The following is a 17,673-nucleotide window of genomic DNA, read 5'->3' as shown; positions in this document are numbered from 1 at the left end:
AAGGCACTGTACTGGCCTCCACGCTAGCTCATTCTAGCTTAGCTACAAAGTCGAGAATAGATACTGCTCTTCCGTGCTCTACACGACACAGAACATAAAAAAAGGTACAGGCTCGAGAGTGCTTCGCGCAGGATTGCGTAAAGCGGCCCGAGTCGTTATGAAGTTGTACACTAATTACACCACGAAGAGGGGACACGCCCTTCTTTATCTAATAACAATAGACAAGCAAGCTTGCTCTATGCTGATGTACTGCCACCTTCAGCCATCGCGTACAGAGCTTCCTTGTCACCACTCTCATCTACGAGAGCCCGGAGCATACCCTTTTCGTTCTTGAGCAGCTCACTCGGCTTGCCAAACTCCACCTGCGGCATTCGTCAGTCAACTGGTCGCATTTTATCCTAGAGACTTGACTTACAACTCGTCCGGCATCAAGCACCATCTGGCAGCGATGAATGTTAAGCGAATGAGTAAACTTTTAGGAAGAAAGGAACGCACGATTTTATCAGCATCCATGATGGTCTGTAGCCGGTGCGCAATAGTGAGCAGTGTAACACCCTGGTCTAGCTCTCTTCTCAGCGACGACTGGATGATGGTGTCGGTGGCATAGTCTGCAAGTATATGAGCAACGACCCTACGCCATACGCCTGTATTCTTACCGATAGCAGAAGTAGCTAAAAATACGTCAATTGATGCCCTGTAAGATGAGAAGGAAGCATACCTTCGTCTAGAATCAGAAGTTTGCTTTGTCGAACAATAGCTCTCGCAAGAGCGAGAATCTGCCGTTGACCAACAGATAGGTTACCTCCCCCACTGGATATCTGGCTATCAAGGGTAATTCTGCCCTCTTCGGTGTCACTTTGTAATGAGAATAATCCAGCAGCCTGTAAGGCATCGTTCAATACGGCATCGTCATGCTGATCAAATGGATCTAAATTTTGGCGCAAAGTGCCACTGAGCAATTCAGGCTGAAGGAAAATGCGGAGTCAGCACAAGTACATTTGAACGCACACTACATACATACCACTTGCGGGATGATGGTAATGCTGGAGCGAAGAGCGTCGAGATTGATCGTGTCAGTCGCCAGGCCATCGTAATACACTTTGCCTTCCGTGATGATGCAGCGTAAGAGTGATAATGTCAAAGAGCTCTACATAACCCTTAATCAGAATAGCACGACGAACTTTAAAAGACGCACAGACCTTTCCGCTTCCAGTGCGCCCCACTTCACAGATCCGTTAGCATTTTCAGCTGCCGCGAAAAAGCAGGACCATTCACCAATTCCAACACGCTCTCCCGACTTTATCTCGAAGGATATGTCATGTAAGACTCGGGGACCATCCTAGAGACGCGAGGTCATTAAGGCAACATTTGATTTTAACAGTGTGTGCTTACCAGAGAATAGCGCGCCGATAAGTTCTCTACCCTGAGGTTTCCACTAGATGGCCAGTATGCAGGAGGAACACCTTGCTCAGAAGGCTCAGGTTCCTGTTCGATCGACGCGTACTGTTCGATACGCTCCAGACTGCGGTAGCATAAGCCTAGCCTACGGAGCACAAGATGTCAAAAGTAATACCCACCTATTGCCTGTGTTCGACGTACGTTGTTAACATGAGGAGGATAGGACAAGAACATGGTTCGCTCACCGGAAACCTCAAATTCGTTGAGGACCCTGACCCACCACAAAATCATGCCACTGAACCCAACTGCCAGGAGGTGATGAAGCGATTACGGGCGTGAAGTATCAAGTGATTTATGTACTGACCTGCCATGTTTAAAGAGAAACCAGTGTTTGAGGCAGTGAAAATCCCTCCATAGACGAGATACGTAGCGAGACCAGCGGAGAAAAGCGCGCCGAGAGTGTCAATGCGAATGCAAATCCATCTGGATCGATGCTATCAGTAATTGGGAATAATTTGTCCGGAACAAACTCGCCTGTTGAGATTGTAGAAAGTTCTCGCCGCCCTCGTCCACCGATTAATGCGAGAATATGATTCCTTTCTGAACATCTCCTGCGCATCATATGCGCGGATTGATGCTTGATGGCTATGAGTATGTGCTCTGACCATGAGTCGAGATAGCAGAAACTCACTTAAGCCTGCAATAGCTGCGCCGAAATGGCCAAGGACGGGAGCCCGTGCATTACTCATCTCACGCTTGACGGACAGCTGCGCTTTCATGTAGACCTGACCGCACCACCCGCCTACCACTGCAACTAAAACGCCAGGAATCAAGAAGATGGGGGACATTACAACCACTGCCGCGAGCTTAGTCAACATTGAAATGGACAGCTCCAGGACTGCCCTGAAGTAGTCCGTGATTGGTCCATCGACTGAAAATCGTGAGATGCTTGGCCTAGCTGAAAAGCAGCGAGCACGTACCTGCTGCTATATCTTGAGTGCAACGAGTAATGATACGAGAGGTGGGAGTCATGTCCAGCCATCTGCAGACAATCGTGAGGAACCGCCAACGGCAAGCTACAGAGACATACCTCAAAGTCGTCCCAAGCACGGATGATATCAGTGTTGAGTGAATGAATCGCGATGCTCTCAATGCACCGTATATGTAAAATATGTAACCGATGCAATACAGCGCAGAGGATCCTAGCAGAAGCAAGGCATAGACAGACAAATAGCTACACGAGCATGAGCCAGAGTTTGCAAACAAGAGGACAGGTAGTGGCTTACAAAGAGACTTTCACTTGTGATGGATCCTGCTCTTCATATTGTCGCGCCCAGAAGCCGAGGAACCAGGTCTGGATTGTCTCCGTGAGCTCAGAAGCTAGTAATGTCGCCAAACAGAGAAACCAGAAGAAAAATTGGTGAGAACCCCCCAGACTGAACAAGAACATCTTCACTGCTGTCCACATCAGAAGTGAGCTGAGCAGGCATGGAGGCGGGAGACGCACAAGCAGCCCAGCTGACATGCCCCACGGAGACTTCTTCCGCGACAATGAGTTTCCCATCGGACTTCTTCGACCCGGCTTCCTCTTCGACTTGATCGATTTCCTGCTCTTTCTTTTCAATTTCCTTGTTCTCTTCCTCAACTTCAGCGGACAGCTCCTTGTCCTTTTCCAAAGCTTTTGACAAGGTTCCATGGCTTAAAATACATCCGTCCGTCCCAAGTGACACCACGAACTCCGCAATAGGAGTCACCATCGCCACATTATGTGTCTGCATGCGAAGATATGGACATAAGGACATAGATAGATTTAACAACCAGACGTACGACCAAGAGAACGGTGCGTCCACGGACAAGGTCGCCTTTAAAGCATTTGTCGATGACCCATCGAGCAGTGTGTACATCAAGAGCGGCAAGAACCTGGCAAATATCAGCGTATGGACACTTCACCCGCTCAGGTGACCTACATCATCCAGGAGAAGTATCTCTGCAGAGGAGTAAACAGCACGTGCAAGAGTGATCCGGGCCTAACAAAGTATCAGCTCCGGGCCAATCAGTCGTTAACTCGATGTTTTCTACCTTCTGGCCGCCGCTGCGGATGGCAGAAAAAGGGTCATCATAGAGTAAAAACTGTCAACACCAATGCAACACACCTGAGAGTCAGCCCCTTCTCACCGACCTCAGTCTGGTCACCCGCATCGAAGAGGGTCAAATCACGCTTCAATCCGCACTGTTCAATAACTTTGAAGATTATTAGCATACACATGCTCGCATCCTGAGATTAAGCATACCTTTATGGTAACGTTCTTCCTCATATGGAGCGCCGAAGAGGATATTGTCCTGACGGAGTGGAGATGGGCATCTTTAACGCGTGAGACGCAACGATAATCTTACTCTAATAGTCTCGTTTTGCACCCACGACTCCTGAGCGGCATAGGCAACACCGCCTTCACGAGGAAGGTTGAAGTAGGAGTCCGGTCCCGATGGGATGTGATGCATTTCACCTGACAAACACCGATGTTCGCTCGGGATCACCTATAAGGGCAGTGTTTTTCGCTTACCGAGCAATGCCATCAGTAGCGACGTCTTCCCGGACCCAGTTGGACCAACAATCAGGTTGATGTGCCCCCGCCTAAACGTCACCTCATCTTCGATGCGCAATATGAAATTACGCGGTGCTGTCCCAGGAGTGGACATCCCATCCTCGTCATTCGACCACCTGAATGAAGAGTGGCGAATGCCTATGACATCGTTCGGGGCATTGTTCTGCGAAAGGATTATTTCAGACTCGCTAGACCCCTGGTAAAATTTATCCAAAAGCTCCGTCTGGAAGGTATACATTCAGTGTCTCGCTCGACACTTGAAAGTGTGATGCTAACATTATGCAAGAAGTCATTGACGCGGTCCAGGGAAACCTTGCCTGTAATCGCATTTATCTATCAGATCGTGCTCACACGAATTTTAATCAATTCCTACCTCTGATGATCTCAGGAAGCAAACCGAAGATCATATGCATCGATTGACGCAACATGTCAAAGACTAATGTCGAACCCAAGTTTCAGAACAACCAGCTGCGTGACAAAAACAAGCTGCCTACCGGCCATTGATGAGAACACAGCGGAAGCTGTCACGAAGTCAGCCATCAATGCCATCTTCGAGCAGGTCATGCTCACCAGTAAGCTGCCTCTTCATGAAGACGGTCTGCGTTCCCGAAGTCAGCTGATTTCCGAATATGTACCGCGACGCGACACGACTCACGTATGTCATGAACGTCACGATCATAGTGATGAACGGAATAACGTGGCTGGATTCACAATGAGATGGCTATTGCCATGATGCACGAATTACTCACTTCAGGATGGCGTTGATCATTCCATATAGCCTGTATTTCCACTGATAAGATAACTCTTCCTCGCGCTTATCCAAGATCTTTTCCACGACGCGGGGCTCCCAGCCAAACAGCTTGACCATGCGGATAACATTCATCGCTAGACGGAAGAAGGTTAGCGCAATACGATACACGGATCAAGAAGGAAGCACTTTCGGTAACGTCTTGAACTCGCGCATCGGTCTGCGTCCATCCTGATAAGTCGGCTTGTCGGATCATGCTAGAATACCCTTACCTTTTTCATTTTCTCCTGCTGAATACTCTGAATAATCTTGGCTACATATCCCGGGAGAGGAAACATGAGGACCATGACTGCCATGCCGGTGAAAGCGCTGCCGAAGATGACTTTAGTCCAAGCATCATCACCAGGCAACTGCCGACAAACCTCCATCCAAGAATCGAGTACAAGAACCAGACGCAAAGACACAACTGTATGGGAATCTCCACGACTATCGCGCAAATAATCAGCGTGCACTACATTTTTACGCTCGATGCAACTCACCGATGAACAAGAAATCCCTTCCATGGATGATGTTGTCCAAGTCCGTAGTCACGAGGTTATTGATCTTCCCGACTAAGTTTCCACCTTTCGTGCCATCTGCATTGGCAGGCTTCTCCTCATTCTTCTTGCTATCCCCACTCACTGACGCCGCCTTCGCCTTTTGCTTTCCCTGCGTCGAGCTTGTATCGACACTTGCCGTACTCGCGAACATCGTCTCGTCCTCGCCGCTACTCCCGGTTGGGCTCTCGTGTTCCTGCTCCTCGACGATTGATGCGTTATCAGGCGTCCCGACGGCTGTGTTGACGGCGCTGCTTGCGGGAGTTTCTGACACCTCGGCTTTCACGCGAATACGAAGTGAGTGTTCAAAGATGAGCTGCGTCATTATGCCTGTCGCTTGTGTGAGCATTCGAGTCTATTGAAAAGTGTTGTGTGAGATACGGAGCGAGTAACACCCTTGGATGGAGTATATGCGTACCGTGTTGAAGATGTACCATTGCACGGCGACTGACCCAAGTACAGGCCCGAAGAACAGCCAAGAAATCCATACCCATGGGCGAACGAAAGCTCCCTCGCCATTGTGTTCCAAGTAGCTGTATACATGTCAGATACACGTGTATGCGCATGTTGTCATGCCTACCGAAGCAACTGATTGATTCCAATAGGACTGGCGAATTGAGTGAAAGACTATGTGGCGCTGAGCTAATAAAGTAAGATCATTTCTCTATTGATACGCACCTGAATTGTGAGCATGAGGGCCAGCACACAGTATTCCGTGCCTGAGTGTCAGGCGTCAAACGCCCCATCCCAACGACAGTCAGCATACGTGCACTCACGAAAAACACTCATCAAACTCCAGAAGAGATGTCTCTTCTTTTTCACTTGGAACGGATCCAAATGCTGCAATGCAAGAATTGAGACATTTGCTTGCCATACGCATGCACGCACAAACCTCGAAGCTGCGTCTGACCAGATACGTCGCACTATCATAGTCAGCCAGTGCAGGCAATTTCTCAATCGGTAGATGGGGGACTTTGTAAGCCTCCCAGACAGTCCTGTCCAACCAAGCATATATCATCATTGACAGTAGGCAAGCCGTTTGCTCCGGTGTGGGCTTCCATGGGCTCTATTGTGAGGCTTGTTGGAGTTGAGACGCATACATATGCATGTGCGGACTTACTGTGAGGTCAACAGGGATATACTGACGAGGGACGAGTAGGGGAACGAACACGGCCGCGAATGAGAGCACCGAAAATTTAGCCCAGAGAAGTCCACCCTCTGCAGCGTCGACTGGAGTCAACGAGTAGGTGGCAAGAGGCCATATGTCCCGATAGACGTAGACTCCCCAGACCAATAATAGGACGAGGGCAAGATGACGTGTTGCGAGTTTGCTAAGCTGCGCGTTAGTTGCTACCGATAGGAGCGCCAAGAAAGACGCGTAACCCTGCGTATGCGTCAGCAGGCCGCGTCCTTTTACGATAGCTTACGACGTACATATGTCCCGCAGAGCGCGACCTGAATCCACACGGCAGGCGCAATATGTTTTACATGCCTCGTATGTTGGGCTCGATCCACTACAGTGAAAATTGTCATGCTAAGGAGAGTTAGACATGCGAGAAATCGTGCCAGTCTGTAGGCGAAGATGAGAGGGCCTCCCAGTTGGCGGATATGTCGTGTGATCGCATATGAGGACTGCTCCGATAGATTCTCTACGTTCTCAATTTGTGTTGCGGTGGTATCCGAGGCAGGAATGGACGCATACAACCTCCGTGCGGGGGATGTTCGTAAAATCACCTGAACCAGGATAACGAGTACAGATACTGCTGCTCCGTATGCAGGGAATACGAGTGTATCCAAGAAAATCGTCCTACTACACCTTAGAATTGCTCCACAAGCAGGCATGATAATGCATACCTGGGCTGCTCCTTCGCTGCAATTATGAAGTTGGACATAGAATGGAGGACCAGATCGTGCCCGAAGAAAACTTGTGAAGTACTCCAAAGTGCTGATAGATAGCCTCCCGGTTGTCCGTGGCTCGCCATGCTCGCCCGTTGCACTCACAGAGGTGCCGGGAGGAGCTGGTCGAGAAGCAGGATGGCGAGTCAAGTGAAAGTGATAGGTGTCTACCGTATTTGAATCGGTGCTCGGGGCCGTGCCATCAGGGATGCCGCTGACGCCGGCCGGTGTTCCTGATCAGAGAGAACCGTTTTCCCTCGACAGTGCATGCGCATGCGGCAACATCAAAGATGTGCGTTTATCAACGCATCTCAGATTTCCACCCTTCCGGCGCTCTGTATGCCAGGCTCGGGAACCCTGATCTCGGGCTGGTAGATTGCGCAAAATTCCATATAAATTGCTCTGGTGCAGCTCGAAACGAAATAGTACTTATAACCAAAACGTTCGTGGGATGCAGCAGGCATACATGCGGAGGCCGCTGACGTCGGCAACTGAGCAGGACACAATCGCGGAAGGCAACGAGAGTTGTCTCGCGACGCTCCGGGGTCCCGCCACGTGGGCTTGCGGTGAGTCTATGGCGGGCATTGTTCAACTCGCTCCAGCCCGTTCTCCGCTCCTGTGTGCTCAGCGCACCAACCATGTCCTCCTCCCTTGAAAGTGCACCCTCGAACAGGCCTTCGCTGTCGGACCACCCACACGACGCCATCGCCCTCTTTGACCTGCATCTCAGGTTCTTATCCGATTCGTATCTCAGCTTCTTCTTGGAACGGTACGTCCTGCCAATTTTCTTAGGTTGCCGCTTGAGTTCATGCGGGCTGGATTAGGAAGAAGATAGAGGAGACATAGTGAGTGTCTGAGTCGACCGACGGCGTCGCCGTAGGTGCTCATAGCACGCTGTAGCGTAGAAAGCCTGCACAGACTGCACCGCAAAGTCAAAGCAGCAGACGCGATTCTCGACAATCCTAACCGGAACGAGCCTAGCACTACCAGACGTGCATGGGCAGAAATCAGGGATAATGTTGCGAGAGGTCAGCATCGTTATCCTCCAGATTTTACGGTATCGTGACCGCGGCGGCCATACAGAGGCAGACACTCGTCAAGCATTCCTCGAGTCCCTCACCACCGATGTCATCACACCATTGATATCATTGAAAGTGCGTTTCCCAGATTTGGATACCTCCGCTGCCGATAGCCGACCACTCACTTCAGGAGACCCAAGAGCGTATTCGGAAACGAATCAAGGAGGACCTAAAAGAAGCTGTGACGACGCACGCTGACTATGCAGAGAATGTCCTTACAAGACTGAGGCGAAATTACGTGAAGAAGTGTCAGGACGTGGACGTATGTTTCTGCCCAAGGTAACCGATATAATCACTGACTATTGCCGGAAGGAATTCAAGGCTGCGATCGCCCTGCCTTATCCATCACCTGCATCCCCTCCTGATCTGCCAGTCTCTCTTCCTACCTCCAGGCGCAACCCCAGTCCCTCGCCACGCTCCAATGCGGCGTCTCCGCCACCTTTCCGTCCGATACCTGACCGCCGTCCGTCCTTGGGCGGTGTCTCCACGCATGGGCGCTCCCAGTCGACTGCTACCGCACTGCAAGATTTGGCTCATCAAGGTGCATAGACTGCCCTCTTTATTGCCGATCGCGCCAACTAATCTATGTTTACAGGAAAGCGGCAACTCAACCAGCTGATGACGTTCCTGGATAAGGGCGGCAATATGAAGGACCTTGCGGGACGTTCGGACAATGCTCTACGCTCAGTACGTGCAAAACGAGAGGCGGAGGAAGCAGGTGAGCGAGCTCCCGTTAGGTTGAGATGAAGGGCTGTATTTTGAGATTGCTTTTTACGAAAGACAAGGAATACCGGAGAGGAGTGCATTGGCTGGAGACCCTGCGGTTGCGAAGGGTCAAAATTTTGGAGTCTGGGTACAATGTGAGTCATATCATCCGGGGGGAACTGCAACGTTTGACTCGTATACCAGAGCTTGGAATCGTTCATCCGTGAAAGTGCAGATACTGTCAAGTCGACGTTGATGAAGTACACGGACAACATGATGTATGCGCATACATGTATGATAGTAACGGTCAACAGCATCACTGACGCGTCTCAACGCTTGAACGTAGAGCAACGGCAGCGTCCCAATCGCAGATATGTGAGCATGGCCGAGAAGACATCTTGAAGATTTCCTCGCAGAGAGATATCACGATCATCGCCCCTAATATCGCCCGCCAGCTCTCCGCATCTATCCCTAAACCCGTCTATTATCACAATCACCTTGTTGGAGAGTGCAGAGATCTTATTTTCGGCGTCAGTTTGGTCGATTACGCCACCTCGCGAAATCTGCCAGAGGGCGAGGTTCCCAAGATTGTAAGAATATGCGTGAGCGAGATAGAGATGCGGGGACTGGAGGCAGAGGGTATATATAGGGTAAGACATACTGCGCCCGAGGTTCTCCAAGTGCTCATTCTGGTCGCGCAGGTCTCAGGCAGGCATGCAGCCGTCCAAGAGGTAGGTCAGCTACAGCTTAGTGCCCATCCAAAGACCTTGAATAATAGCTTGCATGACAGCTGCAACACCAGATCGAGCGGAGTGAGGCGGCGTTTCAGTTCAATCCAGCTATAGACGATGTGTATGCGGTGGCCTCGCTCTTGAAAGTGAGTCCACGACGCGTTCCCACATGCATAAAACTCATGATGGCTGTAGTTGTATCTGCGCGAGTTGCCGGAGCCCCTGTTCAAGTATCCACTGAATGAACGAATACAGCATAGCGAAGAACTTGGTGCGCGTGTTGTGCGTCAACCGCTGTATTGCCTGCTGATCACCCCATTCTAGACGGGCATCGTATGAATGACTTCCAGCTACTTCGAAGCAAGTTACGAAGGCTACCTCCAGTTCACCAGGCAACGTTGAAGATGATTGTGGAGCACCTCTCGCTAGTTGCCTCGCGCGCGGATAAGAACAAGATGGATGCCAAGAATCTTGCCATTGTCTTCAGCACTGTCATCTTTGGTGAAGATGAGATGCCCAAAGGAGGCGATCTGTTAAGTGTACAGTCTTGGAAGGTAGATAATGCGGCTCGTAATGGTTCTCATAATTTTACGAGTGCTCATATGGGGTGTTATAGGACACTCTAGCAGAGGATCTGATACTGAATGTCAACGTTTTGTTTCAGTCCAATGGCTCTCCTGCGCTCCCTGCTGCACCACTTGGAGGACCGGTTCCTCCTGCGTCATATGGCTCATCATTTACAACCTTCGGGAACATGCCACCTCCATCGATGCCCAGCAGCAATCGCAGTCCCCGCTTAATACGCTCGCCATCATTACCACCACGGCCGTCTCATTCATATTATGATGCGCGCGATATGCTCCCAGATGACTTCACGCCGCAGCTTCCGTCGCAAGCCTCACATAACATCCATCCCTCGCGGACAGGACCGATGTCGTCGCTACTCACACGACAGTCCCTCCCGCCTCCAGAGAGACCAAAGCTTGACGAGCACAGGAGTTATATCATTCAGGCTCCATTAACGCCATCAGTTCGATCGATAAGTGGGGACAGCAGACGTTCGTCAAGATCAAAGATCGTTCCGAGGCAAAAATCGCGCGAACCTTCTCCCGATTCGACGCTCATGTCAAGAAAAGAGCGCTGGAAATCCCCCTCCGCAATGCCACGCATGCCATCTCGGCCACTGACTCCAGGTGGCATGTCATCCCGAGCGGGCACACCCAGCACGGTGTATTCTGGGATGGGGACTGACGAGTTCGGCGTGAGATCGGGTGCGCAGGTCGTCGAACCTCGAGACAGCTCGTTTGAAGAGGAGTTCCCACCGTCGGCGTCCACTACCAGCACATTTGCCAGTCTGGACACATCGATGTCGAAAGGATCCGAAGCCATACGACCTCCTTCCAGAAACCGTCTGGTTCCCAACCGACGTCCACCTGATAATATTAATTCCGCGGAGTATTTCTCGCCCCAGGCATCGAGTATTGGTGGACGCAGTCGTCGATCGATCTCGGAGTGACCTGTATATTGTATTGATGCCAACGCGTCACGACGTAAGGACCATGACTGTTCTGTTGTGTCTATTATACCATCGATGTCTCGCCATTGCACAGTTTGTGTTTTTCGTCAACGTAGCTCTTCTCATACGACAATCTCATGATTTATCACTCGATGCGAGAAAAATGGATATGCATGATTGCGACGCGAAGAACATCATAAGCATGCTGAGCTGGATTGCTAATGAATTTAAATGAATGCCCATTCAGAGTATTCCGTCTGTATGATCCTATAGAACCCTCTGATATAATCATATGCTCGCTTGATCACTTCTCTCGTGTGCGGAGTATACATTGGAGGACTGCGATCATGATGTATTATCATACCTGCACCTGAGCGGTAATCAAAGGGCTGTTTTCAAATTGGTCTTCCGACGATGTCTCGTCGTCTTGCCGCATTAACTTGCTCATATAGTCATGGGCACGGGGATGAGCTATGACCCTTTCAAACCGATCAACATCACTACTGCGCTCGATTTGCCAGGCAGACATACCTCGATGGGTGAAAGTTTTTGACCTCGAGGGTCTCCATGCTGGTGGCTCTGGACAGGGCGACGTACACTGCCATCGTCGTCAGATTCGCTCGGCCGTGATAGACATGTCACTGACCTTGTCCTGGGGCAAAGGCCCTTCCCAAGTCTACTCGCACTCTTGGCAAAGTTTGGCCTTGTGCCTTGTGCATGCTGATTGCGTACGCTAACATTAAGGGCACCTGAAAAATCCGACTTGTCCGTCAGTTTCTCTGCAGAGACAAAGGCCAGTGCAAAGCCTTGCCTGCTTCCGCATTGCCTCCACTTCACCGGAAGCATTGTGAATCTCGAAATCCATCGGGGCGCAAAGCACGAGACGGCCATTCTCGAATCGCACGACAGGCCAGCTACGAACCTCGGCATCGTCATCTTCAACCTCGTGGTCGGCATACTCATCGTCTTGCTCCTCGTCCTCGTTCTCATCTTCATCCTCGTTCTTACATTGAGAGATGATCATGCCTTCCGCACGAGCTTCATCAATTGTGCAAAAGCGTTCTACGCGGCCTAAGGAACCATTCACGAGATACCGTTGCTCCAGATTCTAGGTGTCGTTCGTCAATCAAAGCCTTATAAAGATCGAGTCGAGTTTCCGCACTCTGATGAGCATGACTTCTGCACCGACCTGCGAATTGTGTTAATTGCACGATGCATCGTCCGACAACTAACTTTCATCACTTTTAATGTAACGCTTTGCGGGGCCAATATATGCTTCATTAGGCTTTCCATTCTCATTGAGGATATCTGTTTCCCCGACTCGTCGCAGCCCGCTATGTCCACTGCTTCGTTTGTGAAGACGGGACCAGAGAGAGAGCTTAAGCGCTCCCTATTCGTATCATCTACTTCCTGTCTCGTCGAAAAGCTGTATTTGGTGAATGAGGGCGATCCTCGCGCATCGCGAAAGAACATACTCACAGCTCCGAAGGTCCGATACCATCGTCGTATTCAACGAGTCGTGACAAATTGTTCAAAGCGGTGACTGTCTTCTCACTAAGTTGCCCCACCCGTACCTCGTTCAGCACCTCGACAAATTCTTCGATAGTTCAGCTGAGGTTAGCGAAGCGTGATGGATCTTTTTAGAGGCGCGAACCCGAGTTCTTCTGTCTGAAGACGTCTTTCAATATGACTGATTTTTCAATGCATCTCGGCCAGCTCTCAGCATCAAAGGCAAACGAGATGGGTTGTGGAACGCCTTGGATGTGTTTAGATACTGGCGGAAGCTGGTAGAAATCGCCCGAAACTATGAGCTAAACAAACGCTTGTGTCATTTCAGACGAGTGAAGATGAACGCAATGCAACGAGCCTGTATCCCGCCGAATGGCTCATCATTTCCGCGCAAAATACGAGCCATATATTCCTTGGAAGAACCTTGACTCAAAACGAGGACAACAGTTGAAGCACACGTCACCCACAAGTTTGTCAAACAGTACACCATCAATCATCGATACTGTATTAATGGCAGAGATCTCTGTCAAACGAACTAAATCAAAGGAAGAACTATGGGCTCACTTTCATCTATGATCAATGTCTTGACCTTTCGCCATCGACGGAGGTACAGATCTCTGGAAACGACCATTTTGGTTTTAAGCTGAGAATTCTCAGAATCTACTCCCTGCTTTTCCTTTACAACATCGGTGCCAAGAATCCTGCTAACCAGCTTGTCCGCGGGCAACTTACCCAGGCCAATTCCAGCCCACGAATGCAAGGTCGTGCCCTTGATCTTGGTCGATGCAAGGCCTGTCGATGCAGTCACGGCCAATTGACCGGGGTCGTACACAGAGTGGAGATACTTGATGATCTTACGAAGAAGAAGAGACTTGCCCGTTCCTGCGACACGCTAAACGCATGTAACTCGATGATGAGACGTGATCTTACCAGCTGAACCTGTCAGAAATATACTTGTACCATCCTTAATAATCTTCAATACATCTTCCTGCCGCTGAGATAATGTGATGGCTAATGATGGATCGCGGACGCTCCTCCGTGTACTATTTAGGCATGTCTGTCTTGTTTTAGCTTGTGAGTAAGATGATACACTGCCCCTACCTCGAGGGGACTTCTCTTGAATCGTGGGGAAGCTGCGATGTTGGAGAGGAAAATAGCCATTCTTCTGCCTCTGGAAAGAACAGAAAATTCCTGCAGATGACTCCAGGACACCCCTTCGTCTGGAGATCAAGCTATGTCACGATGCGGGGTCGGAGAATGCAGCCTTCATCATGCTTACATTTTGCTTCATCTAGAAACCAGTCAACACAGGTAGCAACGAAATGTGCTGGGGGTGAAATACCTCTTGCCGGCTGGAGTAGACCTTGGTCCCTTCTCTGCCGTTTTTCACAGCATAGAATCTCCGTTTGGTGGTAGAAAGGCTCGCGCTGTAGCTGAGATTCCTTGTATCGCTGCATGAAGGATGTGTCATGATATTGAATGGCAGTCTGCGTGTCCGCATTCTGCGCGAGAATGACTCGCGTTCAGTTGGCTGCATCCGCTTTCATGTACATCAAGTAAAGATATATACCTGAACTCATGGAAACCGGAGACATTGAGCTTGCATAATTGTAGAGCGCGTAGAGATCCCCTTGGACACATCATACAGTGTGACTACTACATGAAGCTGCCAGTAGAATGAGATTCGTATGTCGTGCTGAGATGTACACATTGGCACATTATCGGAAACTGCCGGTGGCGAGGGAGGCCCGGCCGGGAACTTTTCCCTTAGCGTCATACGGCCTATAGGTCATGCGGGTAAATGCACTAAGATTCCAGACAGCTATCCACTAAGCAGTATGACACGTCACAAAGTTATATAACACATCGTATCGTCGAACATCGGTGACCGCAGCTGATGGTCCAACGTATGGGAAGCAACGCAGAAAGGCAGATGCCGTATGGAGACAGTTTTCGATGAATGCACCTCATGCCTCAATTTCGTCTTCATCTGGTTCTTGCTCATTCTCTGTAAATTGGCTCATCCATTGGATTACACGAGGATGCGCCACGACCCTGTCGTATTGTTCAATCCATATCAGATCGGACGACGTAAACAGGTTAGACACAAACTTTGCTGGGTTGAAACCTTCCACTTGTAATGTTTCCATGCTAGTCGCTCGAGACAGCGCAACATATGCTAGAAACTATCAGGACATATTTCAATCTGAGGATCGTGCACTCACCTTGACCTTTTTCGAAGGTGCGCGTGAGATCAACTCGCACTCGTTCTAGGGTCTGACCTTGCGATTTATGTATGCTAAGTGCCCACGCAAGGATGAGGGGAACCTTTGTGGGAGCGAGATGTTCATCAACGGCTCTCGCCTGCCAGGTCAGGATCATGATATTTCATGTCCATACCTGATGCCGAGTCGCTGCTATTTTGCCATTGGCGTTCAACGCTTCGAATTCACCAGGTGTACATAATAGCGTGTCTCCGTTTGTGAATCGCACAACAGGCCACAGTTCATCGCTGAGCCGGATGCTATCAGGTGGCTGTTCGTACAGATTGGCAACCCCTGAGCTGGAAGCATGGAGACACGTGCTGAACCCCTGTATGAGGCCTAGGGAACCGTTGACGAGCCTGCCTTGCACTACATTCTGGATACAGATTTAACTCGCTGGATTGAAGTATTGCAGAGATGACGCACCTGGACAAGCATTACTTGGGCTCCAACCTACGAAGAGGTACTATCAGCGATGACCTCATGACGTATGCAAGTCCAATTTGATTACCTTTAATGTTATGCTTTCTGGAGCAACCACGTTCTTCAAGAGCCTTGTGGCACGATCCAGCGATATAGGTTTGCCTTTTTCATCCACTCCTGGAATGTCATTCGCCTGGTATTCATAGGCGGCTCCCGGCAGACTATCGAGACGGAAGTTGTTGGCATTGTCCACTTCCGCTCGAGTCGGGAAGCTGCATTGAATCAATCAAACATTACACGACATCGAGTAATACGTGTGCAGCTGACAGGTTAGTAGGCTCGATCCCATCCCGGTAATTGACCGATCGTGAGAGCTGAGAGAACTTCATCATTGTTTCCTCGGTCACAATACCTAAGCGTATTTCATTGAGCATGGTTACAAACTCTGTGATGCATGTTAATCAATGATAGTAAATATTGCAGTAAGTCATACCGAACCTTTATCACTTTGTCTGAACACGCGCTGCAAAATGACCGTCTGATCGATGCATCTTGACCAGCTTTCAGCCTCGAAAGCAAACGCGACAGGCTGTGGGATTTCATCATACTGATCTGGCACAGGAGGAAGTTGATGAAAGTCCCCAGACAAGACCAGCTGTAAGTTCGTCAGCAAGCACTCCACATAGGAAAAGGAATGACATGATGACAAGCCTGTATTCCACCAAATGGATCGTCATTGCCACGCACAAATCGGGCTATATATTCCTACAAATAACTCTTTCAGTAGTTTGCCCCTGCGAAGGCTTATCAGTCACCCACGAGCTTATCGAAAAGCACACCATCTATCATCGATACTAAAATGCACCGGCTAAGATTACTGTATAGAGCTTTTGTAACAAGCTTACTCTCATCGATGACCAATGTTCTAACGCTGCGCCACCGAGTGAATGCCGAATTCCCAATGGCTCGCAAGTTTTTGATATTCGCTCCTTCATTCATCAGCCACATGTTATCTTTGCCGATGATCTTCTCCAAAAGGACATCTGCACTTCCTTTTCCCAGTCCAATGCCTGCCCAGCAGTGTAGTGTCGATCCTCTAATGTTTACCGAGGCCATTCCAGTTGATGCTGTCACGCCCAATCCATACTTCGCGCCAGAACCGCAAGCTTGAATTATTTTGCGAAGCAGAAAGGACTTCCCTGTGCCTTTAAGATGGTTTTAGAGATCATTCGCATTCATTTGTACGTCTTCGACATACCAGCGGAACCGGTGAAGAAGACGCTCTTCCCGCTTTTCACCAAGTCCAAGACGAAAGATTGTTCTTCAGTGATCTTCGGCGACTTTGTTGAACGGCGCTGTCCTTTGTGCTTTATCTTATGGGACCTTTCATCTATGTCCTTGCGCTGCAATGTAGGCGGTTTAGATGCCAACGGGTACTTGGAATTCTGCAGAATGGCCTGAGATTTTGAGACGAAGATCGTGTTCACCCTGTTCGTGCTGGTTGGTACGTTCGACTCTTCTCTGCCATTGCCGATCGCATGATATCTCTTCTTAGTGCTTGCGTCCACTTGGGAGAAACATCTGTTCAATGTGAACTGAGGATCGGTGATCAAGGCATGCTGTCCTTTATAGATCTGGCATTCGGCTTTCCGACCAACTGCAACAATATGAGCCGTTCGTGCCACTATGAGTATAAGAGTGGAGTCCATGTCGATCATATGCGATCTCCGTGAGCTTGAAGTACTCACCATGATAATGGTGGCGCAGGCGACATACAAGCTTATTCGGTGAGTAGTACATCTCTTTGAAAGCAAAGGCAAGGTCCGAGGTTCCGCGCCCCCACGAGTATGGTTCGAATTCGATCGGCGCCCGAGCGGTTCGCGGCATGTCGCAGACCAGTGTACCCCGTTTGGCAGTAACCTTGTGACATGCCAGACAAGTCCCATTTGTGACGCTGTTTGTTGTTGTTTCACTGACTGACTGTTTAAAAAATTGTCTTGATACTTGCAGTGCACAAACTGCACAGCAAAGAAAAACCAGGTTTCATAACAGGAAAGGCATTTTAGCTGAATTGGAAACCCGAGCCTTTCCTGTACAGTAATTTGTTTGCAGTGGTATCCTTGATTGGCAGCTCTCGAGTAGCACCCACTTGTGAGGTTCACCCAGTGGTGATGGAATTATCACATAGATCGCATGCTCATGATT

At 49.7% G+C, this 17,673-nt stretch overlaps 4 protein-coding genes across 4 annotated transcripts; 1 reads left to right on the top strand and 3 right to left on the bottom strand.

Annotated features, from left to right (window-relative positions):
• Nucleotides 1-236: 236 nt before the first annotated feature.
• LAESUDRAFT_759460 (P-loop containing nucleoside triphosphate hydrolase protein) lies at nucleotides 237-7,237 on the bottom strand (the record flags this gene model as incomplete). Its single annotated transcript, XM_040912599.1, has 43 exons — nucleotides 237-362; nucleotides 416-439; nucleotides 496-608; nucleotides 657-671; nucleotides 719-965; nucleotides 1,022-1,147; nucleotides 1,200-1,222; nucleotides 1,276-1,339; nucleotides 1,393-1,522; nucleotides 1,578-1,584; nucleotides 1,644-1,703; nucleotides 1,763-1,881; nucleotides 1,972-2,035; nucleotides 2,090-2,329; nucleotides 2,379-2,440; nucleotides 2,489-2,632; nucleotides 2,685-2,853; nucleotides 2,906-3,170; nucleotides 3,226-3,318; nucleotides 3,366-3,425; nucleotides 3,478-3,490; nucleotides 3,552-3,639; nucleotides 3,690-3,738; nucleotides 3,793-3,902; nucleotides 3,960-4,224; nucleotides 4,278-4,318; nucleotides 4,375-4,437; nucleotides 4,496-4,522; nucleotides 4,572-4,599; nucleotides 4,657-4,702; nucleotides 4,751-4,886; nucleotides 4,939-4,969; nucleotides 5,022-5,118; nucleotides 5,172-5,235; nucleotides 5,289-5,700; nucleotides 5,764-5,878; nucleotides 5,926-5,972; nucleotides 6,024-6,064; nucleotides 6,122-6,185; nucleotides 6,238-6,411; nucleotides 6,466-6,729; nucleotides 6,780-7,152; nucleotides 7,200-7,237. The coding sequence occupies 43 exons, from the start codon at nucleotides 7,235-7,237 to the stop codon at nucleotides 237-239; spliced, it is 4,737 nt and encodes a 1,578-aa protein (XP_040764011.1).
• Nucleotides 7,238-7,852: 615 nt separating this feature from the next.
• LAESUDRAFT_726096 (RhoGAP-domain-containing protein) lies at nucleotides 7,853-11,459 on the top strand. The gene is made up of 15 exons (XM_040908958.1): nucleotides 7,853-8,010; nucleotides 8,066-8,086; nucleotides 8,142-8,269; nucleotides 8,325-8,395; nucleotides 8,451-8,582; nucleotides 8,633-8,861; nucleotides 8,916-9,038; nucleotides 9,101-9,180; nucleotides 9,230-9,303; nucleotides 9,372-9,675; nucleotides 9,727-9,756; nucleotides 9,816-9,902; nucleotides 9,952-10,027; nucleotides 10,081-10,310; nucleotides 10,373-11,459. The coding sequence occupies exons 1-15, from the start codon at nucleotides 7,880-7,882 to the stop codon at nucleotides 11,270-11,272; spliced, it is 2,616 nt and encodes an 871-aa protein (XP_040764010.1). The 5' UTR covers nucleotides 7,853-7,879; the 3' UTR covers nucleotides 11,273-11,459.
• Nucleotides 11,460-13,417: 1,958 nt separating this feature from the next.
• LAESUDRAFT_726095 (uncharacterized protein) lies at nucleotides 13,418-13,969 on the bottom strand. The gene is made up of 4 exons (XM_040908957.1): nucleotides 13,883-13,969; nucleotides 13,712-13,838; nucleotides 13,514-13,663; nucleotides 13,418-13,457 (listed from the first exon to the last, which is right to left on the bottom strand). The coding sequence occupies exons 1-4, from the start codon at nucleotides 13,940-13,942 to the stop codon at nucleotides 13,435-13,437; spliced, it is 360 nt and encodes a 119-aa protein (XP_040764009.1). The 5' UTR covers nucleotides 13,943-13,969; the 3' UTR covers nucleotides 13,418-13,434.
• A 2,659-nt stretch (nucleotides 13,970-16,628) lies between these two features.
• Nucleotides 16,629-17,435, bottom strand: LAESUDRAFT_187407 (uncharacterized protein). The gene is made up of 2 exons (XM_040901505.1): nucleotides 17,217-17,435; nucleotides 16,629-17,125 (listed from the first exon to the last, which is right to left on the bottom strand). Exons 1-2 carry the CDS (start codon nucleotides 17,353-17,355, stop codon nucleotides 16,704-16,706), a joined length of 561 nt encoding a protein of 186 aa, XP_040764008.1. The 5' UTR covers nucleotides 17,356-17,435; the 3' UTR covers nucleotides 16,629-16,703.
• Nucleotides 17,436-17,673: the final 238 nt, after the last annotated feature.

Source organism: Laetiporus sulphureus, assembly GCF_001632365.1.
Source record: "Laetiporus sulphureus 93-53 unplaced genomic scaffold LAESUscaffold_21, whole genome shotgun sequence".
NCBI classification, from domain to species: Eukaryota; Fungi; Basidiomycota; class Agaricomycetes; order Polyporales; family Laetiporaceae; genus Laetiporus; species Laetiporus sulphureus.
This window is presented reverse-complemented; position numbering and strand designations above follow the sequence as displayed.

Excerpts from the sequence above, each read along its gene's own strand:
- LAESUDRAFT_726096 (XM_040908958.1), top strand. The coding sequence starts at position 7,880 with ATGTCCTCCTCCCTTGAAAGTGCACCCTCGAACAGGCCTTCGCTGTCG. Across the intron at positions 9,039-9,100 it reads ACGAGAGGCGGAGGAAGCAG|ACAAGGAATACCGGAGAGGA; the intron begins GTGAGCGAGCTC and ends TTTTTACGAAAG. Across the intron at positions 9,757-9,815 it reads GGCATGCAGCCGTCCAAGAG|CTGCAACACCAGATCGAGCG; the intron begins GTAGGTCAGCTA and ends CTTGCATGACAG.
- LAESUDRAFT_726095 (XM_040908957.1), bottom strand. The coding sequence starts at position 13,942 with ATGGCTATTTTCCTCTCCAACATCGCAGCTTCCCCACGATTCAAGAGA. Across the intron at positions 13,839-13,882 it reads TCAAGAGAAGTCCCCTCGAG|ACATGCCTAAATAGTACACG; the intron begins GTAGGGGCAGTG and ends AAAACAAGACAG. Across the intron at positions 13,664-13,711 it reads ATTTCTGACAGGTTCAGCTG|GAACGGGCAAGTCTCTTCTT; the intron begins GTAAGATCACGT and ends AGCGTGTCGCAG.
- LAESUDRAFT_187407 (XM_040901505.1), bottom strand. The coding sequence starts at position 17,355 with ATGCCGCGAACCGCTCGGGCGCCGATCGAATTCGAACCATACTCGTGG. Across the intron at positions 17,126-17,216 it reads CCTGCGCCACCATTATCATG|TTGGTCGGAAAGCCGAATGC; the intron begins GTGAGTACTTCA and ends ATATTGTTGCAG.